Source organism: Nesoenas mayeri, assembly GCF_963082525.1.
Source record: "Nesoenas mayeri genome assembly, chromosome: 4".
Taxonomy (NCBI): Eukaryota; Metazoa; Chordata; class Aves; order Columbiformes; family Columbidae; genus Nesoenas; species Nesoenas mayeri.
In genome coordinates, this window is record NC_137540.1 from 64,486,552 (window position 1) to 64,510,154 (window position 23,603).

The following is a 23,603-nucleotide window of genomic DNA, read 5'->3' on the forward strand; positions in this document are numbered from 1 at the left end:
GGGAACTGCAACTCCAGCTTTGTTAAACTACTATTTTGTTTTGCTTCCTTTTATGTAGAGATATTTTATCTGAAAGACAAGGCAATGTTGAAATGAAGTGACTTGACTGCTGTTCTAGGGCCTATGCTTTTAGAATTTAGTGATTAAATGAAACCATTACCTGGTGTTGCTCTTTTATGTGACCTTCATTTAGATTGATACTAACACTTAAAATCTTTATTTTAGTTTCGATGTTAAGCTCTGCCTTTGCAGTCTTGTTTTAAAAGAGCTCATGCTTCTTGATACTGAAATCAGAAAAGAAAAACATGTGGTACGTATTAATGTCTCATTCATAGCTATTTGTTTTGAACATTTTAGTTGAATATCAATTTAGGAAATAACATAAACTACTGACTAGCTAGGAAGTAGTGCAGCAGAGTTGCATCTCCACAATATTCTTCTTTCCTCTCTGTTCTGCATATATATGAGCTTCACAAAGGAGTAAAATATACAGAAATATTTTGGGCTGTAAAATACAGGAGGTCAGACTGGATAATGTAAAAATTTGGTTTTAAACTTTACTCCAGAGAAAACATACAGCAATTGAAGGTTATAGAAATAGAAAAAAATAATAGATGAGTTTGTTTTAAGGACAATGCTTGTGCGTTGCAACTCAAAGGACTCCAAGCTCTTTGAATAAAATTGGAAATGTAGTTCAACTGAATCAGTACCATTGTCGTATGTACAATAGTTCTGATTTTTGTGACAGAGGAATTAAGGTACCCATTTAAACCATAGATAGCTAACTACATCAAATCATGGCATCCAGAGCTGACAGGAAAAAAAAAGAAGGATGCGTACAATTGTTTATGGTGACTGGTTATGATCAAGTCATTACAATTACCTTAGCTAGTATAAATCTGGACATAAAGTATAAGCTTTATCCTCTCCTTCTTTCCCAATATCTGTTTGCTCATTTCTGATACAATTTTTTAAATGCAGTGAAAATATTTATTTTCCGGGATATTCTGATCAAATTTCTACACAACCCAAAAGCATAAGCATGAAAGTAAACCTGGAAAACAGCTTCCCTTCTATTGAGATCTGTTCCCATCTGAGTAGATGAGGAAGGGAACTTGAGATCAGGTTCCAGAAGGAAATTCAGTTTGACTAGAGAAGGTTGAACTTGATCTCAAAGTTAATCATGCATTTGTAAGTGAAGATAAGTTAACAACATGGTGATGCAATCACAGAAAAAGTGAGAAAATGAGCATTTAGCACACTTTGTGGCCTACCAGACATTACCATAAAAGTCAGATGACTCTTACCTTTGAATGGCTGTGTATTTTCACTAGCAGGGGAAGGAAACATATCCTCTTCCTTCGGTGTTTTCCTGAATGATTTTTTTTCCCTTTTTACAGTATGTGGTATCTTGGTGTTGTATGTTCAAAACTTGCCAAAGTCCTATCCAAAACATTGCAAATGAGATCCAAAAGCATGGCTTCTACTCAACACTAATGATAACATACTTGCCAGATTTTGCTCGGCTGAAATCTTGGCTTGAATAACTGTTTGTATACGTAGATATAGTTTTATTTATGTTTTTACATTTTTAAAGTGGGCAACTTCTGCATCATCTGTTTTCAAAGTACATGAGTAACAGGCAGGTGGCTGTTAAATTTCATATATTTTTATCTTTATGTTGGAAAATGCTGCAGCATTTAGTAATGAAATGAATTGTCTTTACACTGACACTCTAATTGAGGCAAGAGGAGAAGAGGTGTAGTAAAAATTATCCCAGTGTTTAAAAACTTCTTTTTGAAGACACTAGTATTTCAGTCTTTAAAAAAACAACCAAACGACAACTGGAAAATAAGTGTATTTTTTGTAAGAGAAGGTAGCTAAAACTTGAGATAGTTACTTTTTTATTGTATACAAAAATAATTGGTACTTTGTTTGACCCACTACAGTTGAAATCATAGTAACAAATATGTTAGTATCTTTCAGCTTAGGGGTTCATTAAACTTTAGAAAATTGGCTTTATATTTTTTAAGTGGTCTATATATTGTCCATTAAAGGACAGTTTCAGATGTGTCAGTCTGGCTGAAAGGCTATATGACATTATGTCCTTGTCCTTGTTAGAACATAACACCATCTTCCAGGATCTTAGTGAAGCCAAAGCTAAAGAATTTTTCATAATGGAAGAACTACAGAGTTCTGAGGATGCTTTTGTTATTGTGCTTATGATTCACTGTAGTCTCACTGATAGATTTAAATCTACAAATGTTATCATAAAGATGCCCTTACAATGTTGAACAAGCACTTACCATGGGTTTTGTTTCCTTCCTTTTGAATAGATGTTTATTCAGGTTCTCAAAATATACCTCACAGACTTTTGTCATAAAAAGAAGATTACTGATGATTTGTTGAAGAAAATCCTTTTAATACAGGAAAATGTAAGTGGTTTTGTTGGTTAATATTTCAAAACACAGAAAATAAGAGTTAATCCAACCAGTTGTTGCAAGCTGCTGCAGCAGGCTGTCTCACCTACTCTTTTTAAACAGTCACATCGTCTGTAATCTATTTCAGAAAAAATGTGAAGAAGCTCCCCTGTTAGTTGATTCTCTCCATTACCTTGTCCACATTTCCCTCTCGTTGTATGAGGTGATCAGGACACTGATTTATTCAGTCTGTTAAGAATAAATGTATTCTTTAGTTTAATCCATTCGAGCAAGCAGAATCTTGTGAGCCATATTCCATCAGATTTAAAACATTCTAATTATCAGGTCTGTGGTTCCGTGTATCATTACTGATAATAAAATAGCAGGAAATAAAGTACCAGAAGGCAACTGATGGCTTTTTTTTTTTTTTTCAATCAGGGGAAAGCATACTTATTTTCCTCTGTAATCCCTTTTTTTCCATATTCTTGTATCAAAATCCATTTTCCATTTCTGAACTAGATGACATACAATGACAGTCAATATGCATTTCAAGTGAAGTCACAATACTATTTTTAAGATTATTAGAATGAAAAATAGCTTTACAAAGCTAAACTAAATAGGAGAGCTACTGGTTCCACTTCCTATTTTCCAGATTAGAGTCAGAAAAGTCTGGGTTGAGAGCCACCTCTGGAGATCATCTGGTTCAACCTTCTGTAGGAAGCAAGGCATAACCTAAGGCTGTCCAGTCCCCTGACAAGCCAAATCTTGAATATCTGCACTAAAGGAGACTCCCCCATTACTCTGGGCAGCGTAGTCCAGTATTTCATTCCTCTCACAGGCAGCAGTTTCCTCTTTTAATTCTGTGTTGTGAAAAAGATTCATGGGATTTTGATGAAGTTGTTTGTGGAGCTTGTCAAAATCTGGTTACTTTTCTTTAAGACACAGGTTGTCAAGTTAATGCATTGGCACTCAAAATTGTGTGATATTAAAAGTAAATGCTTGTTACTTAAGACATGTTTCAGCAACTGAAGCATCATCCATTTCAGTACCAAGCTACTAAGGGCAGAACACTAGTATTTGCCAGTATCATTAGCTGTCAGAAAAAAATCATCCTGGTTTCAAAGGACTGAAAAACTTTAAAACCCCATATAATCACGTACCCTGTAGTCTGTCCCTGATGAGTGTTGCAGGTGTGTTCATCCATGTGCACTAGCACTTTGCAGGAAACACTGTCTGATTATTATATCTGAACACTTCTTTGTGCTTTCATACACAGCGTATACACTCATAGCTGCCATTTAAGATGGGGCACGTGCATTAAAATAACAATTTGTGGATAGGTTCATGGGATTATTTGTGTGAAAGCTCATGGAGCAGTGTTTGCTGAAACTTGAATTCAGTGGAGATGAAGAGTCTTGATCATAGTCACATACTAGTGGAAATGTGTTTGTATTGAGTGTAGTAGTTCAGAGTTGCCATATATATACACCTTCAGTTTTCTTTACTTGCTGCAGGAGTGGTATTACCCAGAGACAGAACTTTCTGAGCACTCTTTGTTCAGCTTCCTTAGCCATGAGCCACAACTGACATATAAATTCACTCCCAAATTTAGAAATCATATCTGGTTTTCTGTTTAACAAATCACTTGCTTTTTCCCCCCAGGATTTTGAAGAACTGCAGAAACAACTTGACTCTAGACTCCAGAACACTGAAATGTCAGGAGCCCACAATTCAGAGTACCAGACTCTAGAAGATTTAGAAAGAAAAGAAAGAGAATATTCTGAGCACATAATAGATAATGTAACTTTCTAATTTTTCTCTCCTAAGATTTTATTATAATGTTATTCTTTCGATGGGGAATGCTTTTTTATTTTTTTAAACTACTGTGTTGGCTAGTCCACAGTTAGTGCTTTAGGTGTGCATGAGACCTGAAAACATTCTTATGTTGCTCCAGCAAAGTATTTCCAGCTCCCTTTGGGAGACAATGAGGTTTTTATACAAACACTGTTTTATCACACTGGGTTTAGAGCTGAGACATGTCTATTACTCGTCAGATGGTAAGATTTATTTCAAGCCAAGGTATAGTCTGACTTCTAGGAATATTATCCTAGCACCTTGTTTTCTTCAGTCCTCCATAACTGAATAAGCAAATAATAAGAGAACATAAAACATTTTAAACTGAAATAATTACTAAGAAAATGATTACCTTTTAGCATGCTGTACACATTTTCTTTAGCAAAACATTTTGCCATAGCATCTCTGCACATTATAATATATTTACATGTTTTTATGTAAAAAATGTTGTTTGATAGCAGGTATTTGATTCTCAAAGGGAAGCCTGTTAGTTTGTTGTTTCTTTTTTCTCTTTGCAGCAGTGTCACTGTGTCCAAATAGCTTGCAGGCTAGAGAACTGAGAGATTAAGAATATTCTCCACATTATTTTCCAGTAAGCTGAGTAATCTGGAAGATTTTGTCCTTCTCAATCCTGTTTTTGAGTTTTGAGCAAATTCATTGCTGATGAAAATGAGTGACTGACTAGTCAGACTGATGGCTCTGTGAGCTGCCTGTGCTGATTGATGGTGGCACTTTGGCTCTGAACTAAACAGCCCATCATCTCAGTCTCGGGCCTTTCTCATAGAGGAGTTAACTTTTTTTAGCATGCTTCACTAGGAATTTTCTCAGTTTTCTTGTGATTCTCTGTGCCTTTCACTTTATAGTGGAAGTTGTGGAAATGATGGTACCTCCATGTCAAGTTTCTTTTGCAATTTAACTTTGCTCTTTGAAAAATTGATTATTTAGAGTTCTCCAGTGTTAGTCAATAAAAACTCTCTGGCAGCCTCACTGAGCAACATGAGGCAGTTATTCACCAGTGGCCATCATCATTCAGTCAGTCTGTCACTCTTATGCCAGCAGATGCTTTCATCCATATTGAAAATTATTTCTCTGTACACAGATTCGTATTGGTCAGCACCTTGAACTAATCCACTCTTCCCTCAGTAGAATAAAGGGTTTTTTTGGCATACTCACAGATAGTATAGGCACTTTTTTTTGTCAAAACTCACAGATATTTAATACAAATCTTGGTGATGGATAAATTTTCTTATCTTTGTGTTTACTAGTAATCCCATTGAAGACCACAGAATACTCAGTTGTGCAGAGTCATAAGTATTTCTGGGATAGGAGCCTAAACTATAGATTACCCACATGATAACATATCAGAATGGGCGCACTCATGAAGTACGTAATTCCAGTGCAGTTAATAAAGTGCTTTTGTAGCATGTGGCTTTAAAAGGCTTTGATGATGCAAAATAGTGACAATTTTCAGTTTTCCTTTTTTAGCAAAAATCTTGTTTGACTGGAATGCCTGCTCCTACAGATAAATAAAATGCCCAGAAAAAAAATGGCTGCGGCATGTTTTGGTTTTTTGTTTTGTTTTTTAGTTTTCCCATTAATACTAACAACATAATAGGCTTTTATAGGTGCTGAGGACTAACAACAAATTCTAAGCAAGCTGTACAAAATGACTACGTTTCAAGAAGTCAGGACTGACCTAGAGGTTATGTGCCACCAAAACGTGTATCATCATACAATAAATAGGCTCTTCAACTTTGCAAGATGCTAAGTATAACCAATACTGAAAGCTGTCTGTAGTCTCAGTGGCTTGTATCTCAGTAGACACATATGCCTTTGGCTGTAATGAAATACTAGATGATTAATGAGGGAACATGGATTGTTTTTTGATTCGTATTCCACAGATGGAAGATTTCTGGAAGCAGACTGACAAAGCCCAGCAGGTGGTTTTGGACCAATCAAAATGCTTGAGTGCCAAAGCAACAAAGATAGCGATGGATCTGACCGAGAAGATGATTACTGTAGAAAGCTTATTAAGCGAATCTCAAGATTTGCGGGCAATGGTAAAGTACGAAAAGAAATAAAAGTTGAGAGAGATTTAGTGAGTGTGAACACAAAGCATGACACAAGTGTACAAAGTCTGTCAGTCCTGCCTCAGGAATGATGTAGACTGCTTACTCCAGTCATCTTTTTTGGCTTTGTTGCAAAGAGCTCAAATTCTGTTGCAGTTTATAAAGACTCACAGGGGGGTGACCTCTCTGTACTTGAGTTCTAATTGTCAAAATACCATTTGGACAGTCATGTTAGGAAAAAGTTATATTAGTGCAACCAGTAAGCCAGGAGCAAGAGCACTAGATCTATTAATGAAGGAGAATCATTACCCTGGGTATTAGGACATTTCTTTTTCTTTCAATTTATGCCACTTTGGCTGAGAAATTCTAAATTAAATTTGAGGCTGATTCTGTGTGTCCAGTGACATTAACAGGAACTGGAAACCCTTAACATCTCTTAGTGATAAGGTCATAAAAGGGAAAAATGTGTTTATAAATGCATCAGCACTGTGCTTTACGTTGTGTTAAATCTAACAGATCCTTTATTTGCTTTGCACAAGACATACTGAAAGAATTACTTGGAATTTATAAGTCAAGGTTTTCAGAAGAATTTAAGTACATGAAGGTTGTTATTCATGTGGTCTTGAGAAGTCTCCTCAGTTTTCTGCATAGTTTGGGAATGAGTAATTCTATGTAATGACAAGCACAATCAAGGACCCATTCTTATTTTCTAAACAGAACTATTTAATTCTTGTTTCAGGACATTCAGGAAAGCTTATTCAACTGGGAGCTTATGGTAAAAATGATCGATTCACTGAAGTCCTATATACCAGAAGAATGCAAGTGTAGATTAAATATTGTATCAAATATTCTTGACCACTTAACTGTAAAGAATAATCTCTCAGTCCGACAAAAGGAAGAACTTTTAACTGATCTGCACAAGGCCTTCTGGGAACAGCTGGCAGATTTCAGTAATGGTGAGTACTTAGACCAGAGGTCATGACTTAACAAATATGGGTGTGAGTTCTTATTATTGTAGTAAGTAGTAAAAAAAATACTATTTCAGTTTTATACCCCTCTGTTTTAAAAAGGTATTGACAAATTGGTCAAGAACACTGTTACTATGAAGAGTGGGTGCTTAGAATAGGAACTTTGGCTTCAAGTCTTCTAGGTCTTGTTTCAGGCATTATTACTTATTACTATGAAATCGTTTAATGGACTTTTTCTTCTAAAACTGGCATGCCTAGTTCATAGTCTTTACATAGGTTCAACCGGTAACATTGGTTAAGCAAAAACGTATATCTGTCGGTGTGTTTTCCACATTTTTGTCAAGTTTCTCTTGTTCCAAAGCAAAAATACCTCTGTCAAGGCCTTGATTTTGTGTGAAGTAGCTGTTTATAGTCATATATAGCTATATTAGATTATAGTTAGTACAGCCGATGCAGAAGGGTATTATCAACCTGCTGGTTTTAGACAGAAATGAAATGTGCTTGAATCTGGAGTGCAGCATTTTCACATGAGAGTCTATGTTGACCTTGCTTGAGCTCCTAAATACATAAATTAAACTGTACCTATAATTCACAAGCAGAACACAAAGCCTGCAAGACTGTGCTCCTAGGAAACAAACAAGGAAGTAATAAAGAATCCAGTAATGTTTAAAAATAACTATTGCTACATTTGTTCAGATGACATTTTTATTACAGGCTTTTCTGTACTTTCAGTGCACTTTTAAGCATTTTGTCAGTGCATCATCAGCCTGATAAATTAGCATGGAGAATAAGTAGCAGGCTCAGTGCTACAGTACCATGCTACTTTATTTATCCACAAAATAATTTCTCATAGTTAAAGCAGTTGATGTGATGGCAGCACAGCAGCCACAGATGGCTTTATTTTTTGCATTCCCCTTAGCTGCCTGTGTCAGGAGTGAAAATCTGGGGCAGGGTGGGTGAAATAAAAGAATAAAGTTGTTCTTAGGTGGACAGGCTATGAGACATGAATTAATAGCAGAAAATTGTAAGCACCAAATCCACTCTGTAGTGTGAGGCCCAGATAGACTCATTAACTTATAAATGATTTGGAGCTGTAGCGGGGATGGAAAGGGAAAGAACTCATTCTCAAATATCTCACAGTACTAGCACAAAATCAGACGGACCTTGACAAATTTTGCTGCAGGTTCCTGGATGTGTCACTTTGGAAGCCATGTATGGCTGCATGCCAGTTCAACATTATCTGAACTAGCACTGCTCTAGACCTTTTCACCCCACCATATGTTACTGCCCCTGTCCTTGCGGCAGCGTTTACGTATCTGCAATTAGGTAATGAGCCTCTTCTGGACCTTCCCAAAGCAGGAGGGGGTGGTTTGGCATGCTGCAGGTGGGAATCTGTTTCTTGAATTAACTCACTGCCTTTGCATAAGTGAGTGAACGGCGTGCAGGATAGTAGTGACCCAAAAACCTGATACATTCAAGTGCCATGGAACAACCCAAAAGTTCACGTCTAAAAATACCATCAGGGTAAGAATCAAATTTGAAATCCTGCACAACAATTACTTGCCTGTTTCACTCACTAACAGATTTCTGAGCTTATGTTGTGTGACAGTAGCAGATGCTACTTTTCTCCCTGCGGAGCTGTGGTATCTAATCATCAGTGGTTTATGTTCCAGAATGTATCCAGCAAAGTAAAGACCTGATCTTGAAACTACTGGAGTGCCGTAGAAAGAAGAGAGAAGAGTTCAAACATGGACAGAAAGCCGAACAAGGGAGTCTTCTCAGTAAAACTTTTCATATTGAAAATGTTCATTATTTTCTTAAGGTGACCAAGTAAAAACTTATTTTTACTATTCCATTAGTTTTTAGGGCCAAATATATTGCACATAGGGATTTGGGGGTCATCCTGAGAATCGTGTACAGTAGCACAGCTGTAGATTAGGGTCAGATTCCCTGGTGCCTAGATTTGCCTAGAGGCTTTTCCTCCAGTTTTTGTCTTATCATATCCAAACAAAATGCCAAAGGAAGCTAATGCTAGGTTGCATGTTTTGTAGAAAACATCTTTTACTCAGATAGTATGTGTTTGGTTCAATATAGGGGGTCTCTGGAGGAAAGTATCTGGCCTGCATTACAGAAGAAAACAGACTGTGCTGATCTAATTGCATTTCTATGTGTGAGGTTACTGAGGCTCAAAGACTATCAAATTTCATACAAGCAGAGGGAAAACTCATTATGATCACTGCTAGGAGACCTTAGAGAAGGTTTGCAATAGATAGTTTAGTATGGTGTACAATGGCCAGTGTAACGTTTCCTTGGCCGTATTTTCTACAGAGCTCTATTTTTATTGTTCAGAGTGTATATAAGAAATCAGAGGCCTTAACTGTAAATGCTGAGAGCTGCAAAACTCCTATAATTTTTGAGAACTACATGCCCAAGTTATTAAGAAATTAAAAAAATCCTCAATTTTCATGAAAAGAAATCATTTAAGGTTAAAAGTGGTCACATCCAGCAGCACTAAACTTTTGATGAAATCTAATAACAGACAAATTACTGTATGAGAAGATTCAGATTACAGTTGGAGCAAACTGTCAAAACTTATTGATCTCAACACTGCAATTTTGTACTCCAGGTACAAACTCCAAGTTTTTAAATTATATTTTATGAATTGGATAATGCAGTTATTGTTCCTGTATGCAACACCTGTCAGGCAACACTTCAGTTCAAAAAAAAAAAAAAAGGGTTTCATGCACTTCAAAACAGTAGAGCACATTAGCACATTTTACTTCTTTGGCTTTTCGTAATTTGAGGCAAATAATTCTGTCACACATTTTTGTAGCCATTGAGCACTCGTGAATGTGTTTTCCTTATACGCAGCATTTTAAAACTCTTGGATACATCCCAGCCTCATTAAACAAAGCTTAGAAATTTTGTATTAAGACCTCTCCCCTGCAAAGTTAGAGCCACACAGCTTTGAGCAAGAGACGCTCTTTTCTGTACTAAGCTAACAAATATGCTTAGTTAACCTGTAGACTAACAATCTGGACATGAGCTGACCGTGTGCACTTGCAGCCCAAAACGCCAACCATATCTAGAGCTTCATCGAAATCAGTGTGGCCAGCAGGTCAAGGGAGGTGATTCTGCCCCTGTATTCTGCTCTGGTGAGACCCCACCTGCAGTGCTGCATCCAGCTCTGGAGCCCTCGGTACGGGAAAGATATGGACCTGTTGGAGAGGGCCCAGAAAAGGCCACAAAAATGATCAGAGGGCTGGAACAGCTCTGCTGTGAGAACAGGCTGAGAGAGTTTGTGTTGTTCAGGTTGGAGAAGAGAAGGCTCCGGGAAGACCTTAATGTGACCTTTGAGTTCTTAAAAGGGGCCTATAGGAAAAGTGAGGACAGACTTTTAAGCAGGGCCTGTTGCGATAGGACATACCTTATGAAGAAAGCCATATTTACCACAGGAATGTAGGAGGGCACTTGGCAGTTTAAATCAAAACATGACATATTTATGCATATGACCACTTATTAGTCTATAGAATGAGATGTTTTTTGTGAAATTCAGTCTTCCATTACAGCACATTAACCTGCCAACATAGCACAGTTCTGGCTTGACGAAAAAAATTGCATCTTTCTAAAACCTGTGGCTAAGGACCAAATCAGGGCCAAGTCATAGATCAGCTTCTTAAGCTGAGTGCCATCTGACAGTACCATGGGACATGGTGACCAACTCCAGTGCAAAAGCCTTGTACAGTGCGATACAGCTGTAACTAAGGTATCTGGCTGTTCTGCACCTCATAGTACTGGCTATGATGAAGTGATATTCGTACACAGGAAAGCAGGTTGCAAATCACATCTTTTCACATGTTGTCCAGTATTAGGTACATACTATTTAACCTCAAATTGCTAAGGCTATGGAATTTCATACTCAAGACTGGATATATGCTGAAATATAGGAGGTAAGGCAAGTTTCATCTCCCTCTCAGTCATGGTTCCAGATAAACACCATTGTGATGGTACATGGGAAGGGGTTCAGGGAAGGGAAGGATCACAAGAAGCTATCAAAACCTTCTCAACTGTTTAAATATACCTATTTTGTTTCTTTTAGGCTTATCATGGACTGTTAGAGAAGCATTGGCAAGCACAGTGGGAACTGGAGGAGGAGGAGGACTACAAGAGCACAGAGACTGTTGCTGATCTCTATAAGGTGCCACCTCTAGTGATATGTGTCATTTACTAAAATAATTCTGAAGACCCTCTAATCCCACTACACAATGTCAGGCCTCAGGGAGGATTGGGGAATTGCAGGAGAGATCATGGCAGCTCTGGGAAGTGAGGCTGGAGACAGGACAGTCTTCCACATTAGCTCGCCTTTTCCATTATCTTCCTAACACATTATGTTTCCTAACCTCGTATTAGTCAGAAAATGGCTACGTGGTCTGCCAAAATGTGCTACCTGGGTGCCTGACAAGGCTGCTATGATGTTGAGAGCATACAACGTCTGGCATTGCTACCAGGAGAGAGGCTTCATTTATATAGCATAATTATCTCCTCTGCACACAGTAGGGTGATACTATTCTTAGTTAACTTCACTACATCTCCAAAAATAAACTTCTCACCTCTTTTCCTCTCAGAGAAATTGTTTTGACGCTATTTAGTTCCCTGAAATAAGTTCAGATCTTTGGTGTGAGTAATACTTTTATGTTTCTTTGTGTTACTGATTTTAGAGTATGTAGACGCTTCATGCCTTTGCGTCATCTTTAATTATTTTCTGTCTGAACCGAAAAAATAAGATAACATGATTTATCTGATGAAGCCCAAAACTATAGCCAGCAGTGACCTATAATTAGGCTGGAACTAATCACTTTCAAATCAACCGGATCATTGTCATGATTAATTAAGACCAGATCAAGGTGTTAAAGAAACTTGTTGTCCCTATCACATTAGGAGAAGATACCCACACAATCTTAATTAGCACTAGTCCAAATGCACTTTTTCCAATTCAGTTGATAAAAAAATAAAGCTACTGAATTTAGAACAAATAGTTTTGGTTTTATGTAATAGTGCAAGCAACAGGATATTTGAAAAGATCTACTGCTTTAGAGAAAGGAAAAGTTTGCTTGGAGGGGTATGCCAGTGAATCAAGAGTAGATTAATTGTACAAAAAACATGTCTGCTGATACTACTACACACAGTCCATTCTCCAGAGTTCTTAACTACTCCACCACCTTCCTCAATTCACATGAAGTCTCTGGAGACTTAAATTTTTTTTTTTACCCTGCACAGTTACACCTCATTTGTGAAATTTTCCTTTATTTTACTTTCCTTTGTGACTCTGCTTTAGTGACACTAAGATCAGACTCAAAATCCTATTTCTTTCAGCAGTGCTAGCTAAATTTCCTTTTCCATTAAAGAAAAATCAGTGTGGGTGAGTTAAGTGTTTCTAGAATTGCCAAGTTGCCAGGAGAGCTGCACAAACTTGAACTCTGCCAGTTCACCCAGCTCTTAGCCATTATATTCCGTATTGCAGCTGCTCTCTTATTCCTAGACCCAAACAAACACTGCCAGACATGAAAAACTGCAAGTATTGTGATCCAACTGACATCTGTTGAATGAGAGTCCACAGATCTTAATTTCTAATGGTTTTTTCCCAATAATAAAACATTTTTATTGTGCCGTTATAATGAACAACTGCACTTTTTCTCTTTAATCCTTAATACAAATACTACAGACTGTTTTAGGAGAGCATACTGCTTCTAGGATAAGCTAGAAGGAAGAGAAAATGCAAATGAGCATAGCCCCGCTGTAGGTAATTGGAGCTGTTCTGATTTCTACAGCTGAGGTAAGTGCAATAGTTACACATGGTGTCCATTACCTAGGGTGTAAAAGCAAAAGTAGATTTGCCATTAAGGGAAGGAGTTCTGTTTCACAACCATAATGCCTTTACTTTTCTCTGCCCCTCCACACTTTCAGAGTGGAAGTGCAGCTTGAACAAGAAGCAGCCTTTCCCTGGGCATCAGGGCTTTGCCCCTCCACTTAGTTTCTCTAGGGAGGAGCTGCTGCTACCAGCCGGGAAGGCAAGATACCCATGGCAACATTAAGGATTTAGTTAAAGATTCTATTGTTCACTTATTCTCCATGTTTCCATAACTGCAAGCATGTGTTACTAAATAGCTAGAAGGCAAGAAAAGAAATTCACCAGACAGCTCTGCTCTTCTATGCTAGTAAAGAACAGCAATGTTGGTTCAGATGAGTGACTGGAGTAATATCCAATAAGTTCATGTACTCTAACAGCTCCACTGTTAGAGAGATGCATAATATCCAGTTAGCTAGAGTTAGGTCCTGTTCTCAGGCATACCTTCGGCTAAGAGCAGTTTCCAGCAGCTTTCAAAGCATCTGTTGTAGAGCATACAGATGCCTCCATTCTAGATCATCTTCCTAAACCATCCACCCCTGTTTAAGTACTGTGTCAAAACTTGCACTGTAGATGACAAACCAGAATAAACCCTCAAGGAAGACAGGCAGTACATAGTTCCCAAGGGTTACACTCTGAAAATTCAGTCGACCAAGTTCAGAAGCCCAAGTTCCCAACTGTTGCTCTAAGCTTATGGTCCTTAGTTTGTTTATTTGAAGGCCATTACACCTGCTTTGTTTTTTTTTAACCAAGGCAAAAAGACCTTGCAAGGTCTCATATGTGATAAAGGCTTCTATGTGATAAAAGGTGTAGGCCCTCCATTCCTCCTTCAGTTGTATGCTAGAATGACTTATTTCAACAGTTACCTGGGTTTGTCCTAGTATAAACACCAGGGAAGCAAGCCTGACAGACTTCGTTCCATGAATAAGTAGAAAGATAACTTCAATGCAAGAAGTGATATTAAAATATAAGGGAAAGGTCACCATTTGACCAAATGGGGAAGCAGTTAATATCCTGGGGACAGAAGAAAAGATGTCCCTTACCTGTAAGTGCAGCTCACTTGTGGGAGAAGATCCATACCTTGTTCTGACAATGTTCTTCTAAGCCATTCCCAAATTTCTATGCGTTATTTATTTTTTCTCTTTTTCCTGTTTTAAACAGTTTATGAGTTCACCAAGAGGGATATATATAACCCTCTAGCGCTACTGCAGCCTGCAGTGCTACAGTACATTGAAGAGTTATCCAAATTGGTGAATAAATATGTAAAAATGCAATGATCTGGAAGCTGACTGTATTTGCATAGAATAATTGAGTAGGTTTGTTTTGTGTACACATGAATAAATTGATTTAAATTATTTAACCAAGGTCAATGGAATCTGTTGATGCCTGAAATGAATGAACAAGTTATATTTGGAGGAGAGTGTAGGACTTTTCAGCCATAGCAGTGGATTAAAATAGTGCACTGTAGGTGAATGATCTCTGTATAGACACAGGGTCCGTAACTAATTTTTGAGGTGCAAGCTGAGGAATGGGGGCAAGTGATTTTGATTATCACAGTATATCATAACTGAAGGAGGAATTGCATGAGAGGTAATTGAATGGCTCAGCCTCATATTTTCATAAACACAATCTGCAGAGTTAGCCCATACACAAGGGATATTGTGTCGCAGTAACAGTTCTGTTTTGACTTGTGTAGCTTTTCAATTGCAAGGATTTTACCATAATTTTCTTTTACAGAAAGTACCCCCTTGTCCCCAATATATCCTGTTCTGTTTCTTATGACCTCTTGAAAAGATGAATGGCTAGCTGCTTGCAAGTCTTTCCCAAGTGTAAGATATCAGATGTTAATCAACCCTTAATCTTTTCTTTCTCCTTTTTTACCTATGAACTACCTGCTTATTCCAGTAGGGAGGGGAGAAGTGAAAAGAAGTTGGTGGTTAGCAGTTCATTACTAAGAAAACAAACATGCAGATTGCACAAAAGGAAATCAATTAACAGCTAAATATTACACAGTCTATGGTAAGATAATTATTTTTCGTCAGCCATAACATCAAAACCAAAAAACCCACACAAGTTACTGTCATTTATAATTCCTCTTTGCTGATAGCAGCTCGCCAGAATGTTATTTAATTTGACTTGACAGAACATAGAAATGCACAAAAATTTAGACTAAAAGCTATTAAGTAATTAATATTATCAACAGGCAAGGAATAAACATTTTGTGAATGGATAAATATGAATGTGAGGTTGAAGCAAAGTATTCTATTTTTTCCTTTGTTAATAAAAGGGGAAAAACTATCTTTGTCAAAATAAATAGTACAGGTTGTTAGAGACTTACTCTTTAATTACTTTCCTTATGTGATTTCATTAACATAAGAGATGATTAGGGATGCTTTTCATGGAGGGGACTGCATTTTTAGGTATCCAGACATACTTGCTTTTCAAGGTGAGTCATCCACAGCTTGTCTCAGGTGGAAATCCATATCAAGAGACCTCCAACTCAAATGCTTACTTTTGCAAATTTTGCCCTGTGACTTAGCCCCAAAAGGCTAAAAGACAGTATAATCTAATACATTAAATTTGTGAACTCTTACAATGCAAGCTCAATCTAGTCCTGGGCTTGGGGACTGATTAAATTTGATCTACTCATTTCAGTCAAAGCTGGTACAAGATACATGATATGGATAGCCTTCATTCTGAAGTTTGCTTCTTACCTTATTGCACAAGAAAATGTATTTTACCACTATATGAATTCACAATTTATTAATAGTTAGATTTAGTAAAGGACATAACCATGTCTACAAAGCTACATTTCTAAAAAGGAGGTACAGAAAGAGAAGATTGAAACAACCTTCTCCATAAATCAAGGACCAGTGAAGGGGCAAAACTAGAATTTCACTGAACCTTCTTTTTTAATGCATGGAAATAGTACTTTTTTTTTATTAGGTCATGCTAATAAGATACAGTATGGATTGGTAGATGAATCTCTAACCTCCTAAACAAGTGCCCTAGCCATTGAGCTTCTGGAGATCCACGCAAGAGTGTTCTACAGCTTTGACCAGAAATCTTAATTATTATAATGAAATGCTATTGTATCACAAGGTAACAAATAGCTATCATAAGTTAACAAATGGCTATATGGTTGCCTCTTGGAGATAATATATACTAGGCAGTGGCTGGCATTTAAAATACAGTACAACCAGCTTTTCTAAATATATTTTCCCGCTTCACAGTTTCATTATTCACTGTATTTTCATCTGCATGTAGAAACCTTTTAATCATTTGGGTTTGAGGGTGAGCATTAATATTGTTATTTGTTTTTGTGGTGAAATCTGATAAACTGTGTATTTCCCCTGTTTTTTGTCAAAATTATATGTTTGTTGCCTTGTTTGAAATGCAGGTGCACTCTGTTTTAATCTGAGCCCATTTTATTTCTGCATATACCTCATGGTATTTCTTTATGCTTGATGAATTTCTCTGGAGATTTTTTAAAAAGCTTTGAGATTGACTGCCAGGTACTACAAACAGGTTCATTCAACATCACAATCAGCTATTCTATTAACGGAATCAATTTGAATAAATTTCATTAAGTAAAAGTCTTAAAAACAAGAGATGGTTTATCAGGAAGCTTGTAAGGACTGTTTTGTAGGAGCTTTAGTCCAAAAATAAGATCTTGGAAGCAGCAGGATTTTTTGAATGGTTTTCTTTTTTTCCTGTGGGAAAAAAAAAAGCTTTATAATAGCAAGTGCAATGTCCTTATTCACAGACTTTATTACTGTTTCAGATCAAGTGCATTCCTTAGAATACAAATAGTTTTGAACTATTTTGTTAGCTTGAGTTGCTTTGGTAGAATCCAGTCACACGTGCAATATTTCCTAAACGTGGAGTTACCATTTCCCCTGCCAGATTTTACAAGGCCATTTGACTGCATTTTTTTCAAGTGCCGCATTAGACAGTGTAGCCATCATGTTGTACCTGATGTGTGTCCTCTGGGTAGAGCAGGCTGTTGTGTTAGGGGCTGGAGTTTGATGTCCGTATGATTATGTCTTCAGATTGAAGAAACCAGCGGCCAGTGGTTCCCTGAACACTGATGAGAGGGTAGTATTTCAATATTCATCACCAACAGTGGTTTGTTTTGTGATCCTGGACCACTGATGAGACCAGTAAGGGCAGGATTGATGTGCTACACAGAGGAGAAATTCTACCAGAACTTTAAAGGAAAGTGTTCAGCCCTGTCAAAAACCACCATCCCAGGGACTTCCAGGCTTCCTGTTGCTTTGCGTGCCAGTTTGCAACTTATGTGAGTTGTAAAGAACATACTGGTTAGTCCTGCTTCCCTTCCATGTATTCACCCAGGATTTTTATTTTTAAAGGGACTGTTGATTTGAAAAACTGCTCCTGGAATTCTAATCGCACTTTCCTACACCACTTTCGGCAGAGGACCATGAAATATTTTGCAAACAAATAGTCAGGCACCCTTGATCTAAAAATAACTTGACCCATCACATTAATGAGGTGATGCAGGTAACTAATTTTGTAGGAATGGGACCTAGTCACATTTTTCCTGGGTAACTATGTACCCACTCTGGTAGTGCCGAAGTGCACAATATAATTTAAAGCTGCAGGGAGTGCAAGCAGAACTCTATTCACTTGGTCTTTAAACAAAATGGTATGAAGGCAAGTAGCAAAATACCTTCTTTATGTTCTGTGCAAAAGATTTCCTAGTAAATAATAATACAGAACTGTCTGTGTGCCAGAAAAATGCTATCAGTTCTGCAGCAAAATGTGTTGCAAAGTGATTTAGCTGCCATAGGTGGAACTCTGTTTAACAACCCAGCCTGAGATCTTTTGAGATTGTAGTAGAAATGCCACAGACTTCTCTAGACTGCTTATAAATTATTTCAGACCCAAGAGAAATTCTTATATCCGTGAACACCCAGTTAAAGCAGGAGAATTAACTTGTCCTGAAAGGCTGGCAAAGCTCTGAAGAGAGCTGATTTACAGAGATAGAGTGACCATTCTTTAAATGTTGTATGGGGCACAGAGATTAGAAACATGGGTTCTTTGAGTTTATATTAAATCCCAGCATTTGGAGGCTTGAATTTTTAAAATAAAAAGCATCAGAAGAGAGAATTCAAGCAAACCATTTTGGGGAAGTGTTGGCAAGCTAAGCCAGGCCCACAACTACACAGGTGATTAAGATGGTATAAATGTAACAGGAACTGGTAACTAATAATTAAGGAGTAGTGGAGATCAGCATAGGATGTAGCAAACATTACCCCAATGATACTGTCGTGTTCAGATTATGGACAATTGCTAGAAATGGGAGAAACGTTACCAGAAATGAACTATCTAATGGTTGAGTCTTTAACTAATTCTCATACTTAAACCCACTACCCAATTTCAGGGAATCTGTAGCCCAGTTCACAAGAATTCAAAACACTTTGAGATTAAACAAAGCCAATGAGCATTGGATTCAGAAAATCCTACCTGCTTTGAACAGCTAAGAGTGGAAAAAAATCAAGATAGCTTATCTGGAAGGTGTAGTGAACACTTCTGATAGTGTTGTGCCTCAATTTTATCCTTAAGAAGAATTTACTGCAGGAAGCTCTTAAGATAAGCTATGTATTGTTTGTGAAACAGTTCATTAATCTGGTGATTAGCATCCTAGAGGGATCCCAGGAAGAAAATAGTAATTTAGTATTCAGTGCACAGTTTGGATATTTTAAAAACAAATGAGAAATATGAAGTTTTTTAAGAAATCTGTCCATTCATTGTGTTGTGTATTGTGGGGGTTTTTTGCTTTGGTTTGGGGTTTTTTTGTCTTATTTTCTCTTTTATGATACCACATGTAGCAGTTGGAATGGATTCTGAACAATAGTACATTATACCAGTGTGTCTCCCAGAAAAAGACAAGTCCACCAGAACTTTTCATGTCTATGAGCTGCAGATAAATGGTTTTGACATTCAGATAATTATCAGTGTTTCTATTGAGAAGTTCCAGATTTTGATCACTTAAGAGATGATTGTAATTAAACCAATATTCAAAAAATGGCAACAGCTAGAAGGCTTAGCTTATTTTTGCAAGAGGAATGCTGAAAAGAGTTTTAAAAATATTAGCTATATTGTAACGAAAAGAAAGAAGTATAAGTGTTTTCAACAGGGCTAACGGTGATTTACAATGAAAGCAAAACCAAGTAGGCAATAAAGCTTTTTGGACTGGTAAGACCACATGGAACTCACACAAAAATATCTTTTACCCCTACTGAGATACAGCAGTGTCCATGTGACCTCTCTCATGTGTCTTTGTTTTTTCTGCTGGGGAAAGCTACCTGCCCTCACACCTTCTCCTCAGGGACCATCTCAAATTGTAGCAGGTTTGCAAACACAGCTCTTGTCATCACTTCGTATTTGACAGTGAAATTATGTGTTTTGAACAGACTTCTTAGCTTGGATGCCACCTGACTAAATCACCCCAACTCTTCTTGAGAGTGAAACAGCCCCAGGAATTGAAATGCACTCATATGGGACTAGTTTTAATGAAACTACCGGGAGGTGTTTGTTTTCCTAGGCTTGAACTCATTCTGTATCAGAAGGAATTTGAATAGTTCTGTCTTTCCAGAAGGCATTGAAGAGTGTGTCATATTTTGAAGAATCAACTATTAAACATGATTACTGTCAGTTTTGTCTAACTAAATGCCGTATTGTTTCTTTTAACTCTTCCTTCTTTCTTGCCTTCATTGATTTCGTATCAGCACCTTGGAAAACGTGCCTATGAGGTGTCGTGCTACACCACATTGTTTCCACAGCAACCTCCAAAATAAGTGTTTTTACACTACATTGCAACAGCCAGTAAAACAAGATATTATTTGTACTGTAGTTGCATGTGGGCAACAGTTAGGATTCAAGATCTCCTGCTCATGCCACTGTTGCATTTTAAATACCCTTGTGTGCCTTGAACCAAAAAAATTAAGTTGTTGCATCTATAAAGCCTGATCTTTTAAACTCAAGTTCTAGTGGCATTGGATTTTAGCTCTAAGGGTCAGTCAGTGGCCCAGTGTCTTCAGTGGGACATGGTTCCTTCACTGGCATCATGGAGACATGTGATGAAGCAGCTCCAAAGGTTCACTTTCTCACCTCTCTGGCTCTGTCTCTCTTTGTCCCTCTGTTAGGAGCTGTACACTAAAGCTTCCCATGCTTTAGCGGAACTTGTGACAAAGCTTTTTCTTCAGACCCTGCCTGTTGTGACTGGTCTTTCTATAAGAGAATGTGAGCTTCTGAAAGAGGAATGGCAGGAGAATTTGGTCCCTCAGCTGGAGAAATGGGAGACCCACCACAAGAGGCGCTGGAAGCTTTACCAGGAACAGCTATTGCAAGAAAAAAAGGTAAGACCCATATTATGTCCTGGGACCCCAGGGTCTAAAAGCAGGGATATGGAAAAAAAATTATTAAAATATTTATCTATGAGGAGTATTTTGTGTATAAATACACAGCCCAAGTGCAGACACAAATTCAGACTCGAGATGGGCAGTTTGACCTGCAGTATAGAATGCTGTGCATGTAGACTTGCCTAGAAGAGTCAGCCAGTAATTACTGAACATCTGTCCACAGTGTTTGACAGCTTTGTCAGCACATAAACATTTTCTGGCAGGGCTGCTATCTGATATTCTTAACTCTTGAGCATCTACAGAAGCAGTTCAAAAAAAAACCTTCATGTGGACTGTTTGGAGAGGGTACATATGAATCCACTTTACAGGAGAGGAGGCCTTACAACAATAAGTATTTCTTAATCATTTTAATGTATTAATACTATAATAATTGGAGACATATGGGACACTCTTTATATAAAAATTATTCTTTACTCTGAGAAGGTAAAGAAACACACATCCAGCTTTCTTGCTCTGTTTATGCCCAGCATAGGAGGCATTAGCACCAGAGGAGTAAAGCAACAACAGTAAATGTGGAGGCAGGTATCTTCAAAGTTAGACTGGAACTCAAATATACCTTCAGTTTATTCATGCAGAAGTATGTCTCTGTTAACATGAGACATACAGGTGAAAGGAAGACCTTCCACATACGCAGGTATGCCCCTTCACAAATGTCAAGTGTGTGCTGCAACATACGGAGCTGGGGTGTCAAACTCATTTTCTCTGTGGGCCACATCAGCCTCGCAATTGCCTTCAAAGGGCCAAATGTAGTTTTAGGACTGTATAAATGTAACTACTCCTGCAGTCCTAAAATTACATTTGGCCATTTGAAGGCACCCTCGAGGCTGATGGGCCCCCCAGTGAGAATGACTTTGACATCCCTAATTAGAGCTTCCTAAATAAAAAGTTGGCAGAGTTCTTTAGCACATGTTTTTTCCCGGCCTCATTGTCCAAAGTGCCTGGACAATCCAGCACATGATTAATAAGGTACTGATTGAGTCCCTAATTATTACAGACTGCTATAAGGTGTTTCACTTTCCCACCCACTCTTATTTAGGGTTCTTCCATAAAACCCCATGATTCAGGAAACTGTGGACTTCCTACTGAATCTGGTGGAGTGGTTTGCTGACCAGTGGTTTTAGAACACCCTTGGGAATATAAAAGTAAAAATTTTCATTGGAAAGTCTTAGCCATTTTCTTTTTTTCTTCTCTATTTTCCTTAATCTGGAGTTATACAGCATGGACCTCCCTGACTGACCACTGTTATCAGTGAGTCTGCTCACATGCCTTAGGTTAAGCATGGTCATTTGTGTTTTCTAGAACTGCTGGCTGGCATTTGGTGTTTGAATTTGGCATACCTATACATTCAGTGGTTAATGAAACAATGTCTGACCTCCACTCTTTTTTTTTATTTATTTTGCCCCTTTTTATCAAGGATGAGAGTAAATTCCTGACTTGGCAAGCTTAAACCTCTAGGTTGCTGTTCGTTTTCATATTCACTAAGAGTTCACAAATTGCCTGCCCTTGTATGTGAATGTTCCAAGCAGCTTGGACTAGTAGGTGTAGTACAAGTAGGTGCATGGAGCCCAAAGCACCGTGGTGGTATCTGCTGTCACTGAAATTCACAGTCCAAGAAGGAGGAGGTTCTGGTGTGCAAGTCATGATTAATCTCAAAAATCAGAGTGCGTGTTAGGGCACCTCTGATTTGGTCCTTCCAGTGTCCCATTGAACCTCAGCAATTGTTGAGGGCCAGAGAGAATATTGTTTAACAGCTAGGAGACTCTTCACAGAGCGGGAGATCTCAGATCTAAAGTTTTGTTCAAAACATGCTGTTTATGCATTTCTCTGTTACTATCTTTGTATTGAGTAGAGAAACCACACCCTGGGATTTTTCCTCAAGGGATTAAAAGGATTAGTTCACCCAGTTGCTAGGTAATAGCTCTTTGGGCAGAACTGTGTGATGGAGTCATTGTATGTGAATTCAGATGTTCCAGTTATGCCCAAGCATAGGTTATTTAAAATAGAGACTTGACTTGCCATCACTTTCAGTGTACCGTAGCATTCATAATACAAAGCAGATGGCTTCCTAGCTGAAAAAAACAGAACAAACAAAAAAAACCCACCACACAAACAACAACAAAAAACCCACAAACCAACAACAGTAAAGGGTTTGCTGAGATCATTAACAGTAATTACTGAGCTATAGAGGAATTCACTTAGCAATAGCAGAGTTCTCACATTGGTCTCTGGGTCACCAGCACTACAGTTGGGCTTTATTCAACAAAAAAATTTCCCAAGTGGCAGACAGAGCAGTCCTAAGGAGGAGTGATTCTGGGATAAATTCCTAGAAGAGACAAGGATTTTTTCTAGTGGGAAAATGTGTGATCCTTCAATACAATGTTCTTTGCTTGAGCTTAGGTAATAGTAGCTTTTTTAACTTAATACATGTGGCTTTTTGGAAGTGGTTTGAACTAAACTGGAAAAAAGAGCATGTGCAGGGAGACAGCTATTCTACCAAAGCTAGGCTCACAGATTTTACTTATAAATGAGTCTGGAAAATATCACACAACTCATTAAATTACATTCAAATGCAAAGTGCGTCTCTTGGCCCTTTCCTGGCATAAATGCAGCAGCATGCACATTTAAGCAATAAGCTGACACTTGCATCCTACAAAAAGGAGTACTTGGTTTCCACCTTAAAAAAAGAAGAGAGATCAGGCACTTGTAGCAGGTGATCATGTCATTTAGGAGTTTCCATAGACGTTATGGTGCTGAATGTGACAGAAAATCCATAAATCAACATTCATATTAACAGGCCTTTTAATTTGTCATACATTTTCCAGCAGAAGATGTCTTTCATTTGTCTCTTGATAAATGTACTGTATTAAGAGTTACATAGTCAACCCGCTTTACAGACTTGGGAAATATAACACCAGAATGCTTTTTACCAAGATATTTAT

The 23,603-nt window shown here is 37.8% G+C and overlaps 1 protein-coding gene across 1 annotated transcript in view; it reads left to right on the forward strand.

The window, feature by feature from the left end:
• The window catches only part of EVC (EvC ciliary complex subunit 1), a gene marked incomplete at both ends in the record, with an annotated part of 49,330 nt that overhangs the window by 8,018 nt on the left and 17,709 nt on the right, over positions 1 to 23,603 (forward strand). The window contains 8 exons of the mRNA XM_080343156.1: positions 226 to 310; positions 2,337 to 2,435; positions 4,083 to 4,220; positions 6,176 to 6,334; positions 7,083 to 7,299; positions 8,985 to 9,133; positions 11,411 to 11,509; positions 20,389 to 20,601. Of these exons, the coding sequence (XP_080199282.1) occupies positions 226 to 310; positions 2,337 to 2,435; positions 4,083 to 4,220; positions 6,176 to 6,334; positions 7,083 to 7,299; positions 8,985 to 9,133; positions 11,411 to 11,509; positions 20,389 to 20,601 (1,159 nt within the window). The remainder of the gene's footprint in view (positions 1 to 225; positions 311 to 2,336; positions 2,436 to 4,082; positions 4,221 to 6,175; positions 6,335 to 7,082; positions 7,300 to 8,984; positions 9,134 to 11,410; positions 11,510 to 20,388; positions 20,602 to 23,603) is intronic.